At 42.0% G+C, this 24319-nt stretch overlaps 1 protein-coding gene across 2 annotated transcripts in view; it reads left to right on the top strand.

Annotated features, from left to right (window-relative positions):
* The window catches only part of RANBP2 (RAN binding protein 2), a 44884-nt gene that overhangs the window by 14550 nt on the left and 6015 nt on the right, over positions 1 to 24319 (top strand). The window contains exons 9-24 of one of the 2 annotated variants that reach the window (XM_010862983.1): positions 461 to 642; positions 735 to 910; positions 1062 to 1185; positions 1748 to 1909; positions 2177 to 2314; positions 2392 to 2538; positions 3361 to 3540; positions 3623 to 3706; positions 5522 to 5657; positions 9294 to 9388; positions 10194 to 14793; positions 15328 to 15405; positions 17413 to 17583; positions 18203 to 18295; positions 18593 to 18771; positions 23905 to 24109. In XM_010862983.1, the coding sequence (XP_010861285.1) occupies positions 461 to 642; positions 735 to 910; positions 1062 to 1185; positions 1748 to 1909; positions 2177 to 2314; positions 2392 to 2538; positions 3361 to 3540; positions 3623 to 3706; positions 5522 to 5657; positions 9294 to 9388; positions 10194 to 14793; positions 15328 to 15405; positions 17413 to 17583; positions 18203 to 18295; positions 18593 to 18771; positions 23905 to 24109 (6750 nt within the window). The remainder of the gene's footprint in view (positions 1 to 460; positions 643 to 734; positions 911 to 1061; positions 1186 to 1747; positions 1910 to 2176; positions 2315 to 2391; positions 2539 to 3360; positions 3541 to 3622; positions 3707 to 5521; positions 5658 to 9293; positions 9389 to 10193; positions 14794 to 15327; positions 15406 to 17412; positions 17584 to 18202; positions 18296 to 18592; positions 18772 to 23904; positions 24110 to 24319) is intronic. The other variant, XM_010862984.1, reaches the window with a different exon arrangement.

Below are 24319 nucleotides of genomic sequence, written 5' to 3'. Positions count from 1 at the left end.
TGTTTGTCTCGCAAATTGCTGTATTACCAGAAAGCTTGCTCTTCTTTTATGCTTTCGGAAGCCCATAAACTTTTTTAGTATTGAATTTCTTAATTTATTAATGTAGTGATAGCCCACTGTTTTCATATTTCTTTACCGAAAGGAAGATCTGTTGTTTCAAGATTTATTACCAGATGGCTATTCTTTATTTGACCTCTGTCAGTAGATTTTGTTTTGTTGAGTTCTAGTGAGGCTCTTTTTTTTCCTTCAAAAGAACTTTTTCCATCAAAACTCTTTTTATTAAGAACACTAGACTTTGCTTATAGATTTTCCCTGTACTCTGATACTGAAAAGCAGTTATAACATTAAGTTACATTTAATATTACTATGAGTCAGTTTTTTATGTTGGCAAAACTGATGGCACACAAAAATTTCCAAAACCTCAAGCTGTTTTTTTTTGTTTTTTTTTGCTTTATTTCAGGTGCCATTAGGGCACATAATGGTAGTCTTCAACACCTCACCTGGCTTGGCTTACAGTGGGATTCATTGCCTACCTTACCTGCAATTCGAAAATGGCTGAAACAGCTTTTTCATCATTTGCCCCAGGAAACCTCAAGACTTGAAACAAATGCACCTGAGTCAATATGTATTTTAGATCTTGAAGTAAGCATAGATTTTAATAACTTAAATACCATGAATACTGTTTTGGTTTTTTTTTTTCCCCTAAATTGATTTTTTTTTTGTAAATAAAACAGGTATTTCTGCTTGGAGTAATATATACCAGCCACTTACAGTTAAAGGAAAAGTCTAATTCTCACTGCAGCTTCTATCAGCCTCTGTGCTTGCCACTGCCTGTGTGTAAACAGCTTTGCACAGAAAGACAGAAAGCATGGTGGGATGCAGTTTGTAATCTAATTCATAGAAAAGCAGTGTAAGTAGTTTAAAAAAAAAATTCCTTTAACTTAACTGCACAGGGACTTAATTCTCATGTAAAGTTTTAATTATCATGTGATGATTAACATACATGTAAGTGTTGAACTGCATGTTTATAAATCAATTTCATTAAATAAAACTTTTTTTAGACCTGGGACCTCAGCAAAATTGCGACTTCTAGTTCAGCGTGACATAAACACTCTACGAGGCCAGGAAAAAACTGGCCTTCAGCCTGCTCTGCTCGTGCACTGGGCAAAGTGCCTTCAGAAAACGGTGAGTTCACTGAAGTGGAGCAGTTTGTAAGAACATTACCTTAATTTTTTTACATGACATACTTGACCTTGAATGTTTTTTTGTTTAAAAACAGTAGTAGTGTGTTCATATTGTGTCAGGTGAAATGTATTTTTACAATCTTGCCACTGCATGTAAGTGCTTAAAACAGTGCCTAGCACAGTAAATGTTACCAGGTATTAGCTGTTAAGTTACCAGCCTGAAGATTTTTTTATCTGTTTGGTGGCACAAGGCTCTATAGGTAAGGGCATTATAGACCTTGCTTAATATTTGAGGTCTGTTCTGTGGCACCTATAGCAACTTCAGGAAAAAAGAATAGGCTGCCTGATTGGGTAGTGTCGTTGGAGTTGTGTCAAAGTTGGGTCTAGAATGAGTGCTGATGGTAAAGTGCTTAGTTATTCTAGAATTTGGAAAGGTGAGCATATGACTTGAGATTCTATTTTGCCTAGGATTTGAAATTTTAGCCAGTTGTTCAGAGCACCTGCAAGTGAGTTTTTTAATCTTCGTTTGTGTCTCTTTGTGTGCTTCTAACTTTGTATTTTAGGGCAGTGGTCTTAATTCTTTTTATGATCAACGAGAATACATAGGCAGAAGTGTTCATTACTGGAAAAAGGTTTTGCCATTGTTGAAGATGATCAAGAAGAAGAGCAGCATCCCTGAGCCTGCTGACCCTCTGTTCAGGCATTTCCATAGTGCAGACATTCAGGTAACGGAAAATCCCATCGTGAACTAGCTGGAGGTCTGGGCTTCTAGTTTTTAAATAAGGAAATGGAAGTAGAAACTGCTTATATTAATTGCCCAACTATTGAATGGTAGTCTTGTTTTCTAAGTCCACTGCCTGTCACAGATGCAACATGGCAGAGAAGAACATTGAGATGCTGATCTCATTAGATCGTGCAAAATCTTTGGGAAATATTCGGGTTTGATATTCTGGGTAGAGGCAGCTTGACTGAAAGTTACCCAATGTGTTTAGGCATGTGAAGTTGGGGAATACGAAGATGAAGCACGCATCACATTCGCTATATTGGATGTAGTTAATGGAAATATAGACGATGCCATGGCTGCTTTTGAATCTATTAATAACGTCATTTCTTATTGGAATCTTGCACTGGTAAGTAGTGTGGTACTTTAAATTAAAGGGTTTTTCTTTTAAAACATAATTGCTTCATAAAGCACTCTTGTGTATAGCTTTTTCACAGAAAAGCAGAAGACATTGATAATGATGTGCTTTCTTCTGAAGAACAAGAAGAATGCAAAAATTACCTGAGAAAGACCAGGGACTACCTGATAAAGATTTTAGATGACTGTGATTCAAATCTGTCGGTAGTTAAGAAAGTAAGTTGCAGATTGTATTTTCTTATTATTGATAACTAGGCGATAAGGAATTTTGCCTTGATTTTATATTTTGGTAATTTTTAAAATGCTTAGTGATACCATATTAATGCACAGAAGTGGGGTGTTTATTTAATTAGTATTACTTTGCCTTATTTTGTGTGTGTGTGTTTAAATGTGAACATTTAGGTTTATAACATTACAAAAATGCTTGTTGGAGAATTAGAAAAGGCTGGCATTTATTTTTGTTACCTGGCGATGTATTCAGCAAATGTTGCCACTAAGACTAGTTCTGTGTGGACTTGGCAGTTAAACATATTAATGAAATCAGGTGGTTGCTCATGACTTCGGGATGTTTCTCCCCTTGTCACTGTCTCCTGTGACCACCTTTCCCCGGCTGTCAGCAGTTTGAGGCTGTTGTGATGGGATTAACCTCACTGACATTCAGCCTTCCACCTGTTTTATTGATGAGTTTATGTTGCTGCTCTTGGATTAGGGTTATGTTTGGTGCATGCCAGCATCTGTGTTTCTCCTCTCCTCTCATTCAGAATCAGTGACTTACTTTGCTCACATGGAAAAACTCCCCAGTTAACATTGCTCTGCCTTTGCTGCCACCATCAGGAGAGGTAGACACAGCATGGACTTGAGGGTTAGGAGACTTTAGATTGCACAGCATTTTCTGTGTGTTGTTACATAAAGTACAATGTGCTTGTCACACAGAAGTATGAAAATGTAAGTTAGTAAGATAAAAAAATCTTTATTTGAGAGTTCTTCTGTTGGTGATTTTGCAAACTAAAGATGTTGATTGTTGCCTTTTATTTCTAGTTGCCTGTGCCCCTGGAATCTGTTAAAGAGATGCTTAATTTAGTCATGCAGGAGCTCGATGAGTTCAGTGAAGGAGCGCCTCTTCATAAAAATGGGTCTGTACGAAATGCAGATTCAGAAATAAAACACTCAACTTCATCTCCCACCAAATACTCTCCATCACCAAATAGAAGTTGTAAGGTAAGTGAAAAGAGAAGAGTCACTTTACTGCAGAATGTGTGTTCTAGATGTTTTAAATACTGTTTCATTGTTATTTTTTCAGTATTCTCCCAAAACACCACCTCAGTGGGCAGAAGATCAAAATTGCTTATTGAAAATGATCTGCCAACAAGTGGAGGCCATTAAGGTAAATGCCTTGATTTTTCTAAACTGTGCCTATCTTATTCCAAGATTCCTTCATTGACCACTTTCTCACTCATTTCTAACACTGTTCCAGATGTTCCTCTGCTGCGTGACTGTAGAGTCACACTGTGTTTTACATGCTTCCGTCTTGACATTAGCTTATTTTTTGAAATTACTTATGTGTCTTTATCCTCCACAAGATGTGAATCTTTCAAAGATGGCAACTCATATCCAAACCATAACCCTGTTCCCAGTATAGAGGAGGTCCCCAATGATAGAGTGAACTAGCGATCTCTAGTCTTCATACCTTGGTTTGTGAGATTATAGCTCAGACTGACTAGTGTGTATATCACATTTATAGTTAAGACTTCACAAGTGGTCTAAACTTTAAAAAGTCTCTTTATCTTTTTATTACTTCATATGAATTTGACCTAATTATGTAAAGACGCAGGTGTCTGTACATGATTGTGCTTTAACTTTACGAAAGTGACCTCAACTGTAGCACTCAAAGGAACTTTACTTCTTTGGAATTGGAAGTACAAGTAAGTTGTTTCATGCTCATTGACAAGAACTAAATCATTCATGCTTCTAAAATCATGGCAAGGAAAATCTTGAAACCTGTATTTTCTACACTTTTGAATTTGCATAAAGATTTTGTGTGTTAATTTTGTATAATTGTGACCTTCATGATATTACATGCTAACCATGTAGATTTCTGGCACCTACATGGTGTTCTTGTGTGCCTTTGGGTCAGGTACTTGCTTAGCTTTCTGTCTCTTTGTCTTCTCATCCATAAAATGAGACTTGTCAAAACTAGTTTTCACCACGTGTTCTAGTTGTTCAAGTTTTAACATTATGTTTTTATCTTTAATTGGATGTTTAAATCTATGGTCCAGATGCTGGTGGTGACCAGTTAAATTTTCCAGCTGATTCCATTCATTTCTTATTTTTAGATATAGACCATCTGGACTAGATACAGTATAGATGGATGAGTGGGGAAAATTTTATTTAGTTTGAAATTTTAAGATGTATTTTTGACCTTAATAGTTAAGGGTCTTTTTTTTCCCAGGAAGTTTTTATTCCTGAAATACTTTTTTTTTTTTTTCTCCACACCACCTGGCTTGCGGACATCTTGGTTGCCATCCCCTTCCCACCCACCCACCCACCCAGGGATTAGACCCAGGGCTGCAGCAGTGAAAGCACTGAGCCTAAACCACTAGACTGCCAAGGAATTTCATCTGAAACACTTGTAGAAGAAGAGGGTAGCCATGCTGGATCTGTCTCTGACCTCACTTATTATGACTTGTTCCTGAAAAGTACTTGCCTTGTAGGTTCTGGGGTTGGGGAGGTGTTGCCTTTTTCTTGTCTGATCCCTAACCACTGGCTGTCATCGGAAGGCTTAGTAGTTGGTGCTCGAGGGCTTACTTGCTCTGAGGCATGTGGAATCTTCCTGGAGCAAAAGGATATAACCCATGTCCCCTGCATTGGCAGGCAACTTCCTATCCATTGCACCATTAGGGAAGTCCTGAACAGAACTTTAGAAAGATGAAGTAAACGTAGAATGGAAAGGGAGATGAATCCGTTTTTTAGGTTAGAGCTGACTAGATTGAGTGGATTCGGTAATGATACTAAGGAGGGAAAAGAATGAGAGCAAAAAACAAGCTTTAAGAAATTAAGAATCATGTTTTACGTCAACACCTGGTGCTCAGATCTGACTGGAGAATGGACTCTCTGAAAAGGTATCATCAGATATTAAATTTGCTCTAGCACTGTTTACACCATGATATAATGCTTAAAGTTGTTTTTCTTCTTCCAACAGAAAGAAATGCAGGAGTTGAAACTAAATAGCAGTAGCTCAGGGTCCCCTCATCGTTGGCCTCCAGAGAATTATGGACCAGACCCAGTGCCTGATAGTTATCAGGGGTCACAGAATTTTCACGGGGCCCCACTGACAGGTGAGTTGGCAACTGAATATTCCCAGGTGTTAGTGACGATACTGTAGTGCTGCCTCCTTCATTTAGGAAATTTGCGAAATCACCTTGTCTGTATGCCTTAATTTATTACATGTTTTTGTCTATCTATATGTTGCTTAAGCTATTTTTTGTTGTTACCAAGATTTTTATAACTCCAGAAACAAAACAAGCTTTATCTGATCCTGTTTATGTAAAGGCTTAAAGAACCCTTGACTGCACATCTCAGAGGAGCTGAGACTGAGCTGGAACTATGCCTTATATTGGAAAAATGTTAACTGATGGTTAATTCATTAAGAGCTGCCTAATTATGAAATTAAACTTTGAGGAATTATTTTTATGACATTCTGAGAGGTCTGACAGTCTTGGGAAATCTTTTGTATATGGAAGGAGAGAGTTTGAGCTAGGGCAGAGTGGATTTTTAGGTTGTACTCTTACTTAGCTCTCTGAGCCAGTTTGTCTGTTTGAAACATAGAAATAATACTTATATCACATGGTTATTGTATTTATGTGTGTGGGGGGTGTGTGTGCACATTAGGCATTTACTTAGAGTATGCAGTAAACATTCAGTGAACCACAGGGTACAGGCAGTTGCCCTCTGGGTTGTCTGTGTGCCAGGTGCGTTGTGTATGTGATTTCATTCAATTACAGTAACCCAAAGTGGGAGATACCATTATGAATTCCCATGTTTAGATGAAATGGGCTTGGAAGATTAGGTGACACCCATTATTACACACGTCATTATTGGTAGAGGCTTCAGACTCTGGTGCTCTGACTTCAGGCCACGTGCCCCCAGGCAGCCAGAGTGATGATGAAGACAGGTGTTTTTCACGTGAGATTCCTGAAATGGAGGTAATTAGATTAATTGGTCTTCAGTTCAGTCGCTCAATTGTGTCTGACTCTTTGCCACCCCATGAATTGCAGCACACCAGGCCTCCCTGTCCATCACCAATTCCCAGAGTTCGCTCAGACTCACATCCATCGAGTCAGTGATGCCATCCAGTCATCTCATCCTCTTCCTCCTGCCCCCAATCCCTCCCAGCATCAGAGTCTTTTCCAATGAGTCAACTCTTCGCATGAGGTGGCCAAAGGACTGGAGTTTCAGCTTTAGCATCATTCCTTCCAAAGAAATCCCAGGGCTGATCTCCTTCAAAATAGACTAGTTGGATCTCCTTGCAGTCCAAGGGACTCTCAAGAATCTTCTCCACTTAGTTCAAAAGAAAGATTGGGAATGGTGTGGCCTAGTTTAGTACCTTAGTGATGGTCCCTAGGGTCCTCCTTAGAGCAGCTTGCTGTCTTCTCATGACAGTGTCCTTCAAGTGCAACAGGTGACAGAGAAGATCTTTGTGAAGTCAGACTCACTAATGCTATCAGTCATAGGTGTGGATGTGAGGAGCCTGCCAGATTTAAACATTGACTGCCTAAGGTGCCATACACCATGTGGAACCTGACTGGCGGCGACAGGCTCATATCTGGCTTCCTCTGAGGCTTTCTGGATGCTGTGTGGTTATCATTGGGCACCTTGTGGGTCACAAGTTCTGTTTCTTCTTTGTATGTGCATAACAGGTCTTCTGGTTGTTAAACACACATCTGAACATAACGTTCATGTTGTCTTATTTTATTCTTGCAAGTACCCTGTGGACTGTGTAGACGCAGCACACCCTCACTTGACAGGTGAGAGGAATGGAGACACCAGTGGGCTGCTTGACAGTCACAGTCAGCTCTGGCTCGAGCCAAGAGTCCCAGCTCCTGACCACCCTCTTGAACTCACAGATGGTTTTCTTAGTGAAGGCCCAGATGTGCCAGGGTGGCCCTTGTCTACTGACAGTAGATGACTAAAAACCATCAATAAGCTCAAATAAGGAAATGCTCAAAAGTACTGACGAGTGTAAAGAAAACTGGAAACTAATCGTGTCACGGAGAGTTCTGCTACCAGTTTGGAGCATTTTTTTCTGGTCCTTTCTCTTTGTATTCATAAGGAATTTTTAATGAGATTTTCACCATATTAGCATTTTGTTCAGAGATGAGTAAGCATGTGTTTTAAATACTACTTTTAAGTTCTTAGCATTTTTCTACTCAGTATTCTTTGATGGTACCATTAATGAACACGAGGGCCCCATCACATGGAAGCTCTACAAGTTTTACTTCCTGGTTTTTATTTCCCGTTGTTGGTGTTGTAATTATTGCCATGAACACAGTCCTAGGATTTCAGGGTTTTATAAGATTTCTTGTGTTGGGGAATTGCTTTTCCTGAAAAACTGTGCCAATTTTACACTTTTACCTCCAGGATCTGGTAGTGCCTGTCTGTCCGCACTCTTGCCAGTTATTAACTATTACGAGTTTATTAAATCCTTTTTTTAAAAGCAAAAATAATATCAGCTTTTAAAATTTTTGTTTTTGTTAATACTAGGAATGTTCAGCACACTTAGATTTCATGAGTTACCTATTCATTTGGTGCTTTTTTTCTATAGGATTTTTTTGGGTAGGTTTATAAGACATCTGAACTGTTTCTTTCAGTCTCAGTGATAAAGTCACTAGTTAAACTTCACATGTTACAATTCTTGTCCCATATATATCCATCCACTTGTTCTGTGTTCTTTGCCTATTTTCTCCTGGGAATGTTTCAGAGGAGCCCCTGCAGGCAGCGCATTAGTTTCCTTGCTCAGCTGTGGGCTTCTCCAGTGGCACTGCCTCTGTGTTACTGTGCAGGGAGCACAGTACCCTGTGGTACCCTGTGGACTGTGTAGACGCAGTTCACCCTCACTGGGCCTGGTTCACCCTCACTGGGCCTTTGCAGGACTTTCCAGAGTCAGCTGCTCAGCACCTCTTGTGTCTCAGTTTCCACTTCCTCCTTGTGTAAAGATATAAATGATTTTTAAGTTGTTTTGTTTTCTGGTAAAACTTTCATAGAACAGATCAGGCAAATGGCTGTTGGTTGTTTTTACCATCAATAGGAGTGTCTTCTAGTTGTTGGTTTTCTGGTAACACACATGCACACAAAGCAGGTGGGGCAAATAGTTTGGGCACCAGTTCAAGTGTTAGTCATGTTGTATCCTGTTTATTACACCAAGAAGCACATTTTGTGTTACTTTTGAGATCCTTTATGTGAATTTGCCAGGTGATTTTTGACCTGAATGTTGTTGCTAGCTTAAGTATAAAATGCAACCTTGTCATTCTGCAGATTTTCAAGCCTCACTTCAAAAATGTGGCCCTGAGGCCACCACATATGTTTTGGTTCCTTAAGTCCTTCCTGTGGCCAGTGTCTCCCCTATATTCCTGATGTGGCAGGATTGTGTCTTCACATCGAGCCCCTCTTTCTCAGGAAGGGGGCCCACCACTCCTCTTAGCTCCTGGTGCTCGCTGTGGGGGCTCTCTTGGTGCCAACCTGCTGCTGCCCTCACTGCTCCTGTGTTACACTTGGCAGTTGTTCTGGTTTGTCATTTGATAATCATCTTTTTGGTGTATTTTGATGTATAGTAAAGTTTTAAAAGTCTGTGTAGTTAAATCTTTGATTTCTGCTGCTTTTGTATTTATAGTTCTTGCCTAGATAGTACTACCCTGCAGCATAGACTTTTTTTAACAGTGTTTTCTTTCTTTTCTTTTTTTTTCTTTTTTTTTTAGTTGCAACTACTGGCCATTCAGTATGTTATAGTCAGTCACCAGCATATAATACTCAGTATCTACTCAGACCAGCAGCTAATGTTACTCCCACAAAGGTAACAAAGGAATAATTTATACATTTATAAATATCTCCTTTTTAATTGTCCAGGCTTCCTACAAATTAATTCAAGAAGTAATTCAGCATTAAAACTTAAATGTCCCATGAGGTATAGCTATTTTAAATTTCTCTCTGGATAGAGAAGGTATGTTTCTTAGTTATCTAATTTTAATACAATATGTATGAACATCTAGAATATTTTTGAACAGGAGTGGTGGTGGTGGGAACTTCATCATCTGGTTGTGACAGAGGCAGGACTGTGATGCACTCTTTGGAGCACCGTGGGTGGCACTCGCAGGCCTAGGCACTGTGACTAAGTGTCCATGAAGACCAGCCCAAGCAGAGCCGGGCAGAGACTGGGGTTTGGGTGCATCCAGGCCCTGGCTCTTAACTTCTCTGTGCCTTATGTATAGAATGATACTAGTGCCTTAGTTTGTAGGGTTTTGAGAATTGTTAAATGAGATCCTATGTGTACAGAACTTGAAATTATGCCTAGGTGGCACATTAACAAATGTCAGCGCTCATCGTCATCATCATCATTATCAACATCATTGGACACCACGTTTAGGAGTCAGGAAGGTATAATTAGATGTGTAAGATGCTGTCTTTGGTTAAGGCAATTTTTGGGTCATGCCGAGAACTAGAGCTGTAAGTGTCCTTGTAGCAATGTCTTCTCTTAACGCAGTGTATGCTCTAGTGGTATATTTATATGCATGTTTGAGGTTCATGAGATTTGGTTTGTATCGAGGTAAGCTATAGTTTTATAGACAGCCTACAAAAGCTTTCACTTTGTCTTTTTCCAGGGGCCGGTTTATGGCATGAACAGGCTTCCACCTCAGCAGCACGTCTACGGCTACCCCCAGCAGATGCACACACCACCCGTGCAGAGCTCATCAGCGTGCATGTTCTCTCAAGACATGTATGGCCCCCCATTGCGTTTTGAGTCTCCTGCGACAGGAATTCTATCACCCAGGGGCGATGATTACTTTAATTACAATGTTCAACAAACAAGCACAAATCCACCTTTGCCAGAACCAGGTTATTTTACAAAACCTCCACTTGCAGCACATGCTTCAAGATCTGCAGAACCTAAGGTTTTAGAATTTGGAAAAACCAGTTTTGTTCAGCCGGTGCCTGGTGAAGGAATGAGGCCATCTCTGGCAGCACCTGCACATACAACACAGCCGACTCCTTTCAAATTTAATTCAAATTTCAAGTCAAATGATGGTGACTTCACGTTTTCCTCACCACAGGTTGTGGCACAGCCCCCTGCTACAACTTACAACAATAATGAAAGCCTATTAGGTCTGCTGACTTCAGATAAACCTTTGCAGGGAGATGGGTACAGTGGACCAAAAGCTGCTCAAAACATGGGACCTCGAAATACGTTCAATTTTGGAAGCAAAAATGTGCCTGGAATTTCATTTACTGAGAACATGGGTACAAATCAGCCAAAGAATTCTGGTTTTCGACGTAGTGATGATATGTTTACTTTCTACAGCCCAGGGAAATCAGTGTTTGGAGTGCCTGCTACGGAGCCGGCCAGCAAGGGTCACGATGCTGACGGGGGAAGCGCACAGGGGGACGAGGAAGACGACGGCCCTCACTTTGAGCCCGTGGTGCCTCTTCCTGACAAGATCGAAGTGAGGACTGGCGAGGAGGATGAGGAGGAGTTCTTCTGCAATCGTGCAAAGTTGTATCGCTTCGATGCAGCGTCCCGAGAATGGAAGGAGCGTGGAATCGGCAATGTTAAGATCCTTAGGCACAAAACCTCCGGTAAAATCCGCCTGCTCATGAGACGTGAGCAGGTGCTAAAGATCTGTGCAAATCACTACATCAGCCCAGACATGGCCCTTGCCCCTAACGCCGGCTCAGACAGGTCCTTTGTGTGGTATGCTGTGGACTATGCCGACGAGTCGCCCAAACCAGAGCAGCTGGCCATTAGGTTCAAGACGCCTGAGGAGGCAGCCCTTTTCAAGTGCAAGTTTGAAGAGGCCCAGAGCCTGTTGAAAGCCTCAGGAGCAAATGTAGCCACAACCACCCATCAGGCCACGAAAACTGTAAAAGAACCCACAGGTCATGACAGTAAGGATATTGACAAATCTGATGGTGTAACTATGAATTTTGAATTTCAGGTTGCAAAGAAAGAAGGATCTTGGTGGTATTGTAACAGCTGCTCACTGAAGAACATGGCAACTGCCAAGAAGTGTGTATCCTGCCAGAATCTAAACCCAGGCAGTAAGGAGCTCCTCGGCCCACCATTAGTTGAAACTATCTCTACTCCTAAACCCGGCTCAGAACATACTCCTGGTAGATCTGCACTGGTGACTCTAAAGAATGAAGGTCACTGGAACTGTGGTGTTTGTTTAGTAAGAAATGAACCCACTGTGTCTCGATGCATTGCGTGTCAGAATAAAAAGCCTGCTAGCAAAAGTGAATCTCCACTTATTAAGCAACCTTCCTTTAAATTTGGCCAGGGAGATCTTCCTAAGGCTGCCAGCAGTGATTTCAAATCTGTTTTTTCAGTAAAGGAGGGACAGTGGGATTGCAGTGTTTGCTTGATAGGAAATGAAGGAAGTTCTGTGAAATGTGAGGCTTGTCAGACTCCACGGAAACAGAGTTCACCTGCCTTCGTTGCCCCAGCACCTGCCTCGTTAAAGTTTGGTACTTCAGAGACAAGCAAGACTCCAAAGAGTGGATTTGAAGGCGTTTTCACCAAGAAGGAAGGACAGTGGGATTGCTCAGTGCAAAATGAGGCCAGCATGGCCGAGTGTGTGGCCTGTCAGAACCCAGGTCAGAATCCGCCAGCTTCTGCTGCTCCGGCACCTGCTTCTTCAGAGACAGTCAAGGCTCCAAAGAGTGGACTTGAGGGGCTGTTCGCCAAGAAGGAGGGACAGTGGGATTGCGATGTCTGCTTGATACGAAATGAAGGAAGTTCTCCAAAATGTGTGGCTTGTGGTGCCTCTAACCCAACCCAGAACCCTGCTGCTGAAGTGCCTCTCAGTTTCCCTGTGGGCTCCACAGCTGAGGCAGGTAACTCCTGTGCAAGTCAGACAGGAACAGGATTTAAGAGTAACTTTTCAGAAAAAGCCTTTAAGTTCGGCAGTGCAGAACAGGGATTTAAATTTGGGCACGTGGATCAGGAAAATGCACCTTCATTTAAATTTCAGAGTTCTTCTAATACAGACTCTAAATCAGCAAAGGAAGGATTTAGTTTTTCTTCCCCTGCGTCTGCTGGTGGGTTTAAATTTGGCATTCAGGAGACAGAAAATCAGGAGAAGACTACTGAAAAGTCCTTTGGAGAGGACACTGGTGGTCAGGCTCAGGACACTGGTGGTCAGAAAGACGGGAGTACTGTGGTCTTTGGTCAGACTGGCAGCACTTTCACCTTTGCAGATCTTGCCAAGTCAAATTCAGGAGAAGGGTTTCAGTTTGGCAAAAAAGACCCCAATTTCAAGGGATTTTCAGGTGCTGGAGAGAAGTTATTCTCATCACAAAGTAGTAAACTAGTTGATAAAGCGGACGCTTGTGCTGACCTTGAGAAAGATGATGATGCCTATAAGACTGAGGACAGTGACGACATCCATTTTGAACCAGTCGTCCAGATGCCTGAGAAAGTGGAGCTGGTCACAGGAGAGGAAGATGAGAAAGTTCTTTACTCACAGCGGGTGAAATTATTTAGGTTTGATGCTGAGATAAGTCAGTGGAAAGAAAGGGGCTTGGGGAACTTAAAAATCCTCAAAAATGAAGTCAACGGCAAACTGAGGATGCTGATGCGGAGGGAACAGGTGCTAAAGGTGTGTGCCAACCACTGGATCACCACCACCATGCACCTGAAGCCCCTCTCCGGCTCGGACAGGGCTTGGATGTGGTTAGCCAGTGACTTTTCTGATGGCGATGCCAAACTCGAGCAGCTGGCGGCAAAATTCAAGACACCTGAACTGGCTGAAGAATTCAAGCAGAAATTTGAGGAATGCCAGCGACTTCTGTTAGACATTCCCCTGCAGACTCCCCATAAGCTTGTGGATACTGGCAGGGCTGCCAAGTTAATACAGAGAGCGGAAGAAATGAAGAGTGGGCTAAAAGATTTCAAAACATTTTTGACAAACGATCAGACAAAAGTCAGTGATGAAGAGAGTAAGGATTCCAGAGCAGGAGCTACCACTGCTGCAGATGTGAGTGGCGCACCAAACACTGAGACCACTGGGCCCACCCTGGAGTGGGACAACTATGACCTCAGGGAGGATGCCCTGGATGACAGCGTGAGCAGCAGCTCTGTGCACGCCTCCCCACTGGCCAGCAGCCCCGTAAGAAAAAACCTCTTCCGCTTTGGCGAGTCGACCACCGGCTTTAACTTCAGCTTCAAGTCTGCTCTGAGCCCGTCCAAGTCCCCTGGCAAGTTGAATCAGAGTGGGGCCTCAGTGGGCACGGACGAAGACTCCGATGTCACTCAGGAGGAGGAGAGAGACGGACAGCACTTTGAGCCTGTTGTCCCTTTGCCTGATCTAGTCGAGGTGTCCAGTGGGGAGGAAAATGAACAAGTTGTTTTTAGTCACAGAGCCAAACTCTACAGGTATGATAAAGATGCTGGTCAGTGGAAAGAAAGAGGCATCGGCGATATAAAGATTTTACAGAATTATGAAAACAAGCAAGTTCGTATAGTGATGAGAAGGGACCAGGTATTAAAACTTTGTGCCAACCACAGAATAACTCCAGACATGACTTTGCAAAATATGAAAGGGACCGAAAGAGTGTGGGTGTGGACTGCATGTGATTTTGCAGATGGAGAAAGAAAAATAGAACATTTAGCTGTTCGTTTTAAACTACAGGATGTTGCAGACTCGTTTAAGAAAATATTTGATGAAGCAAAAGTGGCCCAAGAAAAAGATTTTTTGATAACACCTCACGTCGCTCGTTCAGCCACTCCCAGGGAGTCACCTTGTGGGAAAATGGCTGTCGCTGTGCTGGAAGAAACCACCAGAGAACGAACTGATTTGTCTCAGGGTGATGATGCAGCAGACACAACCTCAGAAGTTGGCGGGGTGTCTGGCACCCCTGAACCAACAACAAAAGCAGTGGTTTCACCCCCAAAGTTTGTATTTGGTTCTGAGTCTGTTAAAAGCATTTTTAGCAGTGAGAAGTCAAAACCATTTGCATTTGGCAACAGTTCAGCTACTGGATCTTTGTTTGGATTTAGTTTTAACACACCTCTGAAAAATAACAGTAGTGAAGCCAGTTCTGCAGCCCAGAGTGGATCTGAGAGAAAAGTGGAACCTGGTGGTCTCCAGGAGTCACAGAACTCTGATCTCAAATCAGCTTCTGATGGCAAAGTCAAAAACACCTCTCCTGCTTTTCTGAAGGAGCAGTTCTCAACCAGCCACACGTTTAAAACTCCAGAAAAGGGTAAGCACTTGGTCTTTAGATGAGGCAGACTTTGTCTTCCTCTTCCCCCTCTCTCCCTCCCCACTTTCCTTCCCAAAATATGTTTGTGTGGGTTGTTTTCTTCCCTAAACCAATTTAGTGGTGAGTGTTCAGCAGCAGCAGAGAGCGTGTGTACACGTTGTTGAGGAGATGTCAGCTTCAGGGAGACATGTCTGTCAGCAGAGCACAAGAACTCAGCTCAGCACTGGGTCCAGCTTAAGGCCACTAGCACTCAAATCGTGAGGGTTCACTCGAAGCTGGTGGTTTCAGTAAGTTTGTTCTGCAGTTACTATTCTTATGTTCTTGGACGGTACTGCATGCTCACATTTTAGGTAAGGCAATCTGGCCACTGAGCAATCTGGCAATGAGCAAAGAATGAAAGCCTTGGGATAGGATAGGTGGATGCGTGGGACAGCCACACTGGTGTAAATGGATGGAATCTGGCTTTTATATCTTAAAATTGCATTCATTTTAATTCTCAAAATGTTCAAAAATGAAATACTCTTTATTTTCTAGGATTTAATTTTAGCCTTTTTAAATCTAATCCAATGGCTTTTTGGACCAGCACCCCTTCCTCACAGCCTGAGAACAGAGGTACAGAGCTGGCACTGGCAGTATGCTAGGGTGTCCGCTTGTCAGCAGCTGCTGGTGCTCAGCAGTGTAACTGGCTGTGTGAGATCAAGTGCCTGATGCTGCAGCGTGCATGTGACAAGGCTATCATGACCCCATAATGCTGCTCTCTGTACTTGGATGTCATGTTTTCTCACATGTTATACTCTGTTGTTTCGAGGTGGATCTCTGTGGTCTTTACCGTGTCTGTTTTGTACATCATCGTTTTCTCCTGTGATTAGTGAAGTACCTGTGTATCACCTAACCATCACTGTCTGTCTGAGTCCAGACACAGTGGCAGCAGCATGTGGACCACAGGGAACCTAGGCTCCCTGGTTGACAAAGATCCTGTGTGTGGAAGTTGGCCCTATTGGAAGAGCTCCCCCATATCTCGCTATTCCCAGTTAGAGCAGGCCCTTGTGGAGTCATGCTAGAGTGGAGTTGGGTAGAGGACTCAGCAGTAGGCTCTGTGAGAGACCCTCAGGAGTAGGCTGTGGAGACCAAGACTCACCCCCAGAATCACAGCTGTGTCTCGAGTGCCAGACAGCTACAGTGATCAAGTGACCACCTGTGATTTTAGGAGCTCAGTTGTAAAGTACACAGGTTGTGCTCCTAACTGCAGCAGCTCTTATGTTTACGATTAAGGATGCAATCTTTGGAAAAGTTGTGTGGCCTTTGTGTGTGTGTTTGTGTGTGAATGGTACATATTGGTGCACAGACTCTGTGGATCCTAGGCGAAGAGCCCTGGTCTGGGAGCAAATGCACTGATGTACTGCTGCGGGACAAAGAGCCCGGTTCTCAGGTGCGAGAACGTCCTGGTTTCAGAGGACCTTAAGAGATGGGGACTTAGGCCCAAGGAGGCCGTCTCATTAACAGGAGTCTGTCTCACAGTGTCCTCTCGTGGGGCCTGGCCAGGAACTGATGCTGAGTTTTTGTAACAAAGGAGGGTGAGTGAAGGGCTCCTTCAGCATTGAGAAGAGCTGTTTTCTGGATCAGTATCATCCAGTAGAAATAAAGTATGACCTGTATATGTAATTTTAAAATTTATAGCATGTTTGAAAATAAAAGGAAACAGATGAAATAAGAGAAACAGATGAAGTTAAATTTAATAATCTATTCAGCCTAGCCCATTACATCCAGAGTACCATTTCAACTTCTGATCAGTATGAAAAATGAAATTATCCCCCTTTCTTTTTTCCACATGTTCAAAACCCTGTGTGTGTTTTCCCACTTGGAGTATATCTCACTTTGGACTGGTTGTACTTGCAGTGCTTCACAGCCATGCTCCATGACTTTGCTTGCTCTGTTAGAAGTCCTTTTTTATAGACCACAACCTATTGTGTGAAGAGTTCCTTTTCTCCCCATCTTTTGCCTTTTTGGTAGTGGTGGTGGTGGTGGTGGTGGTCATGGTTCTTCAGCGAACAGACATTGTCTTAGATTCTTACAGTATGATTTACCCAGAGGGTAACAGGTTTAATTTAATGTTATCATGCTTGGAAATACAGGAAAGTGGATGTAATTCTAATCACTCACCAGCCTTGGCAGTTGTTAGCTTTCTTTGTGGGGTCTCACTGGGATTGGCTTTGAGTTAGTTTTGTATTTATACTAATATTTGCTCATGATTTCTTTAGTTTTTTTCAGTTGTTTCAAATGCATGGGTATTTTGCTAAACCATTTAGTATGCCAAGTATGGTTATGGCAGCACTAATTTATAGCCATCAGTAGTATTTTCTTCAGTGATTAGTTACTGAAAGTAGGATTTCTTTCCTGGTTATTAAGGCGATTCTGTGTTCACTGAGGGTTCTGATAGAACATTTCCTCAGGCTTCTAACTCTCAGGGTTTTGAGCTGTGTCCACATCAGAGTGTGTGTGTTTTCATCAGCATGATGTTTTAACCTAAAAATGAAGTTCCAGGATTTTTATTTTAGTTACAATATTGGTATTAATTACCTACCACCTTGTCTTTATCAGTCTTTCTGATTTGTCTTGTAGTGGAAGAGAGGAAAAAACCTGAGGATCTTCCCTCTGATGATGATGTTCTCATTGTGTATGAGCTAACCCCGACCCCTGAGCAAAGAGCTCTTGCAAGCAGACTTCAGCTTCCCCCTACGTTTTTCTGCTATAAGAACAGGCCAGACTACATCAGCGAAGAGGAGGAGGACGGTGAGTCTCTTGTTGCTATAGAGCATTCTGTTCATGCTCATCATAGTGAACGGGGCTCATGAAGTTACTTTAAGCCTCCTGGAGCCCCCACCCCTGCTGTTTGTGCAGGTCCGTGTTGATTCTAAATGTGTGTGAACTGTCCGTGGGTGTCATGGTTAGAAGAGCTGCCTTCGTGTGTTCGCATTCCCTCCGTGTCTGCTGTGAACAGGGCAGGCGTTCTGAGGGGACTGAAAGCAGTTCTGATTTCCCTGGAGTCTCAGAGGGATGGGTGGCTGAGCCATGCGGCAGGAACGGGGTCTGAGTAGGCGAGCTCTGTGGGCCCCATCTGAGTTCTCAGGCAGGGGCTTATGGTCTCAAAATAATTTCGGTAGGACATTCAGGCAGTGATTTAGAGGACTGGGTTGTAGGAACTGGATAGAGGCATTCGGAGCCCCGAAATGCCAGAGCAGCTCAGACTAGGCGTTTGGGTGTAGAATCAGGAAACTGGTTGCTATTTGGATGTAGAGAGTAAGGGAGAGTGGATGGGAAGTTGCAGATGATTTTCCTAGATTCCTGGCTGGGAAATCTCCTGAAATTTACTGCAAATTCTTTTATTTAATAAAATAAATTATACTTTAAGATGAAGATTTCGACACAGCTGTCAAGAAACTCAATGGAAAACTGTATCTGGATGACTCAGAAACATGTAGACTGTCAGAAGAAAATGTAACAGGTATGTAACATTAAAGCAAGTAATTTAAAGTGTTTTTTAAAAATCTTCTGTTTAAAGGAATCTCCCAATCTGGTCACATTGGTGATTACCAATTTTGCCATGGTGATTTAAAATATTTAAAAGTAATGTGAAGGGAAAACATCATTCCTGGTGGTGCTAGTTCTCCATTAGCATCCAGGGTCTTATTGTTTGGGTCTTTAATCTGTAGGTGACATTGTGGGCCATTATTGTGGAGTTGGTTGGGCTTCATCTACTTTTATCTTACCTTTCCTTTGTTTGCATTGCCTGGATTTTCAGATAATGAGAAAGAATGTGTTATTGTTTGGGAAAAGAAGCCAACAGTTGAAGAGAAGGCAAAAGCAGACACACTCAAGCTTCCGCCTACGTTTTTTTGTGGCATCTGCAGTGACACTGATGAGGACAATGGAAATGCGGAAGACTTTCAGTCAGAGCTTCAGAAAGTGCAGGAGGCGCAAGTAAGACTGTCTCTGGCATTCCTTCTGGCTCAGTCGCCTTTGTTGATGGCAATAAACTAGAGTGTTCTTAGCACATGATAACAGTAGGGTGCATCCGGCAAGTGGGTGGCGCCTCAGTCAGCTCTGGCTAGAGGATGAGAAACTGTTTTCTGGGCAGAGGACCAGAAGACCCACGTGTCACTGCTGCATGTGTGCTGGGTTTGAGAAGTTGGGGTGGTAGCATGGACGATGCTCATGTCCCTGACATGGTCTACTGCCGTACCAAGAATGGAATTAAGTGCTTCACTTTTTGTGCCGGTTACGTGATTCTGGAGTGGGCAGAGTGGATAGGAAGTAGCATTTGAAACCTAGTTCCCATGGTCTGTATATTTTGCTTTTGGTAAGTTCATGATTTGACTACTTTCTTAGTTCAAGTGTAGTCATTTTAATAGTTGTCAGCGCCTTGGTGTATGAATTTGTGTTCCACAGAAACTAGAAAACTAGTCATTGTTTATAGTTGTTTACAGTATTGACATAATCAGAATGGTTCCTTGCTCCTCAAGAAATACTTTTTAAAAAATTGTTGGAAATATGGTAAAAATAAAGTAGGTCCTGGAGTTGGGAATGCAGTGTTTTCTTTAATGGATACATGAGAAGAGAATGAGATGGCCCAGCCTGCGGCCTGCTCTTTGGAAGACTTACTGCCCTTCACTGTCCGTTTGACCCTGAGGAGTAGCTGGCCTGCTTTCGCAGCTGTCAACCGAGGCTGTGCCAGCTCTTCCGTAGGTGTAAACTTGTTCATCAGTGCACAAGAGCTAATGTAGACACAGCCCTCCCTCATTTATAACCAAATAGGTTTATTTTTGGAAGTGCTATTTGAAGTTTCTGCATTCAGCTGTGCTGAATCCGAAATGTATTTCCTTCACTCAGCCGTTTCCCTGTCTCAGTGGCAGTACACAGTGTGTGGTTTCTGTCAGTCACCTCTAATCGCTGCTGCTGGAGGCATTAGCGTGCAGTCATTCACTTGGCAGATACAGTCCAGTCATACTAAGTGAACAGTGCAGTTAAATATGGCTTCACTTTTCTGTGTGCAAAACTGAAAAAGAAACTTATTTTTTTTTATGTATTTCAAGCCTTAAAAAGAGAACTGAGAAGTAATCTCAGCGCTAGTGCACATGCTGAGTTGTACAGTGTTTATTCTTTTCCTACTCGTAGTGTACACAGGATTTGGTGTCTTTTGTCAGTGTACTGTGCTGTTTATAGCAATTAAAATACCTTTTTAAGATATTTAAAAAGTAAGTGACTGTTGAGTTATCATTGTTATAAGTTAAAATCTTTTTGTAAAATATCCTGTAACATTTACAGTGTTCTTTAAATAAAAATCCTAGGGGCTCCTTTTGCCACAGAAGTTAAATGTGGTAAGTCATTATCAGGGTGGGAAAAAAATTGTTTCAGTGAATTGTAATTTTGGAGGAGAGTGCCCTTTGATAGAGGTGAAACAGAACTAACAGCCATTAAACTAAAATGTTCTGTGGGTGGATGTAGATGATGTCCTTTTAGGACACATCTTTCCTGCTTTACACTGATTCATCCCCAACTACATGAACTCTTGACATACGCACTCCTGGCTTTAAGTGCTTGAGCATGCTGTGGTTAGGTGCTGACTGTGTGCTGGGACTGCCGAGGGTCAGGGTGCAGTGCTGAACGAGGGAGCAGCCTTTGGATTTGTCTACAGGAAATTCTTGTTCATGGCCTCTTAAGTGGAGGATGTGTTAGGAGCTGAATTATGACATTCCCCTCCCAAGTAATCTAGTCTGCATTTGGGGGGTGACATTTATTGTTGTTTAATTCACCCATTTTCATCATCCCCAAAAGAAGCCCTGTTAACCTCTAACAGTCATCACCCTTCCCATTTCTGCCTGTCTCTCCGAGGCCTGGATAACCACTGATGTACCATTTCTGTCTCTGATTTACCTGACATTTCATATAAACATCATAATATGTGGTCCTTTGTGTCTGGCTTCTTTTACTTAGTAAGTTTTTGTGATATATCCACATTGTAGCATTTATCTGTACTTGGTTCTTTTATGGCCAAATAACATTCCAGTGTATGAATTTACCACATTTTATTTATCCATTCATGTGTTTAATGCCCATTTGTGTTGTTTCTTCTTTTTGGCTATAATAAATAATACTACTGTGATAGCCTAAGTCATTTGACACAAACAGAATGGACTATCGTTTCCTTGTGTTTCAGTCATTAGGAAATAATGACTTTTTTCATTTGTATTAACTTTTCAAGTTTATCATAAGTAAAATTCACTTTTTGTTGTATGTATGTTTTCTGTGAGTTCTTAAACATGGCTGAATTCTTGTAATCCCCACCGTAGGCAGCGTACAGAATAGTTCCAGACCCCAAAGAATTCCTTCCTACTGACTCTTTCCTACTGTCTCTGCCCTACTGTCTCTGCAGCCACTGATCTGCTTGTGTTTCTGCCTTTTCCAGACTGGAATGAATGGAATCATACAGTTTGTAAGCTCTGATACGAACTTTTCTCACTCAGCACAGTGCCTCTGAGATGTGGCCCAGTCACTGTGTGTAGTGATGGTGTATTCCTTTCTGTCACCAGCTGGTATTCCGGACATTGTACATTCACTGTCATTAATCCTTGAAGAATGTTGTTTTATTTTGCTCTTTCTAGTTTCTAGTTTAAGTCGAAGCTTAAATTAACTGATTTAAGACAGTTCATTTCTAATAAACATTTTAAGTTCCTCCAAAAGCTGTTTAGCTCTATCTTACAAGTCTTAATATGTGATATTTTCACTTTCATTCAGTTCAAACTATTAATTTTCCTTGAGACGTTCTTTTTGACAAATGCATTGGATAGAAGTATATTTCTTCTGAATATTCTATTTTCCACATGTCATTGTTACTGATTTATAGTTTAATTCCATTGTCTATAAACGTATTTTGAATAATTTCAGTTCTTATTGAATTCGTGAAGACTGTCTCAGTGGGTGCTCATTGTACACTTGAGAAGAATGTAATTTTTTGTTGTTGTTTTGCATGGAAAATAGGTTTTTAAATAGATCAAATCAGTTGATGCTGTATTGTCCAAGTCCAGTGTATCCTTGCTAATTTTTCATCTACTTGTGATGTTGATGATTGACAGAGTGTTGCCCAGCATGTCTGCTGCTCCTGTCAGTTTTTGTTGCATGTACTTTGTTAGGGAGTGTTCCATCTGCTTCTGTTTTCTGGAACACACTGTAGAATTAGTGATATTTCTTTCTTAAATATTTGATAGAACTTAACCACTGAAACCACCAGGCCTGGTACTTTTTTTTTTTTTGGCAAGGATATATTAATGCATTTTCTTTAATAAATATAGGCCAATTCATTTTATCTGTTCTGTCAGTTTACTTTTTTTGAGGAATTGGTTGGTCCATTTCATCTGCATTATCGCATTTGTGGGCATAATAGTGTTGCTGAAGTTGAGACGGTCATTAAAATGTTTTAATGCCTGTTTACTATCCATGGATCAGTGTTGATGGACTCTGTTAATTTGTCCAAAGACTTCAGCATGTGTATTAAAAGTGTAATGCTTAATCTCCAGATATTTGGAGATTTTTTTCCCAGCTATATTTCTGTAGTGATTGTTAGTTTAATTCCATTATGGACTGAGCATATACTTATATTTATGATTTCCATTCTCTTGAATTTGCTGAGGTTTGTTCTGTAGCCTAGAACGTGGTCTTTCTTAAGTGTTCCATATGCACTTGAGAGGAATGTATGCTGCTGCGGTTCAATGGAGCATTCTGTAATTTTTAAATTTCTGTTGTATTTTTCAATTCTAAATTCCCTTTGGATTTTCTTTTATGGTTTATATTTGTTTGCCTGACAACTCTCTTTTCATTTGTCTTAAGAGTATTTGTCTTTACCTCTTGGAACATTGTTAGAAGCTTTCAGAGTTTGTCTGATCTTTCAACACACAGATCATTTCATGACATTCCCCATCCCTGGCCAAAGAAAGCCAACTCTTCTTTGATGCTTTTCCATCTGTGCTGTTGGCAGCCCCAGTTTCTTGGACAGCTCTGTACCCCTGCGGGGAAGTGGGTTGATGTGTGGGGGCAGGAGAAAACCCACCAGGTTCTTACTACAAGACTGTCCCTCAGGGCTTGAGAGGCTTTTTTCTCCTAAGTTAAACACAGAAGTTTACTGTAAATATGTCTTCTTCAGAGGACATTTTACAGTCTTGATTAAAAGTGGATTTGGTAAGACCAGAATTTCTGATGTCACTTTGCCTGTCTCTCCAGTCTTTTTTATACCCGGGGACCACCTGCCATAACGAGGGGACAGTCAGAGAAAAAATTTCATCTCTTGATGCTGTCCAGCAGCTCCGGCTAGAAACCCTTTCACTCAGGTTCAGTGCTCTTTTGTTGGGACGACCCTGTAAGCAGTAGGAAGCAGGTCAGCGAGGGGGCCCAGTCATAACCTCCCTTTTTCTTCTTCTCTGCCTAGCCATCCTCCTGCTCAGCACCGTCCATTTCCGGAAGCCATCTTTGCCCTGGGGTGGAGTTTCAGAGGAGGTTGTGTGCTCTCGGTCCTTGCAGAGATGGCCCCCAAGGCAGGGGCTGGCCATGTTGGCTGGGGGTGGGCCGCTTGAACAACAGGCCCCAGGGCCCAGGGCCTGCATCCTTGGTGGCAGTACCCCAGCAGTATGTGCCAGGGCTCGTGGCTCAGCACCAGCAGGAGCAACTACGGGGGACAGTTGGCTCAGGCCAATGCCTTTTCAGGTTCCTGCTGTGGCTTGTGGACCCGGATAGGCTGGCCCCTGGAAGCTGAAGTATTCATGGTCTCATCACCAGACCTGGTGCTCCTCGCTGGTAGACTTCACATTGCTTCATGTCTCAAGATTCTTGGTCCTCCTGCTCTCATCCACTTCCCAGCGGCTTCTGCTTGCTTTGTCCTTTTCAATCTAGTTCAGTTGCAGGTGCTGGAGAGACTGGAGGTACGGTAACATGGTAGAGAGAAAAGTATGCTTACTCCATTTTGTCCCGAACTCCATATCATCTGTTTATTGTAAAATAGAGTATATGATCCTTTTTGTCACTTAGTATTTAATGACATAGTTATTTGTTACTTTCTCTTTGCAGAAATCCCAGGACGAGAACATAGCTAGCTCAGCTGATGGCATGTGTACAGATGACACTAAAGTGACTGTGCCATTTTTGTGTAAATCTGAAGAGCCAGAGTTTACTACCAAATCTGTTAGCTCACCATCAGTTTCTTCTGGAACTGTTGACAAACCTGTGGATTTATCTACTAGAAAGGAAAATGATGCAGATTCTACAAGCCAAGGTAAAATTTGATGTATGTTTATAGCAACCTTGTAGGTATGCATTTCTGCATAAGGTACACCTGTGGTTCTGAGACGATACCTTCAAATGTACCTCCAGGAATTCCCTTTCTTAAACTGAGATGTACTAAGGGGCATGAGGTAATTCAGTTTTCTTAGTGAACACAGAATCTTTACATAACTATTTCCTGAAATCCTTGGAATGAATGTTT

This window comes from Bison bison, unplaced genomic scaffold, assembly GCF_000754665.1.
Source record: "Bison bison bison isolate TAMUID 2011002044 unplaced genomic scaffold, Bison_UMD1.0 scf7180017864486, whole genome shotgun sequence".
In the NCBI taxonomy this organism is placed as follows: Eukaryota; Metazoa; Chordata; class Mammalia; order Artiodactyla; family Bovidae; genus Bison; species Bison bison.
Note: the sequence above shows the minus strand (reverse complement) of the source record. Positions and strands in the feature narration are given on the sequence as shown.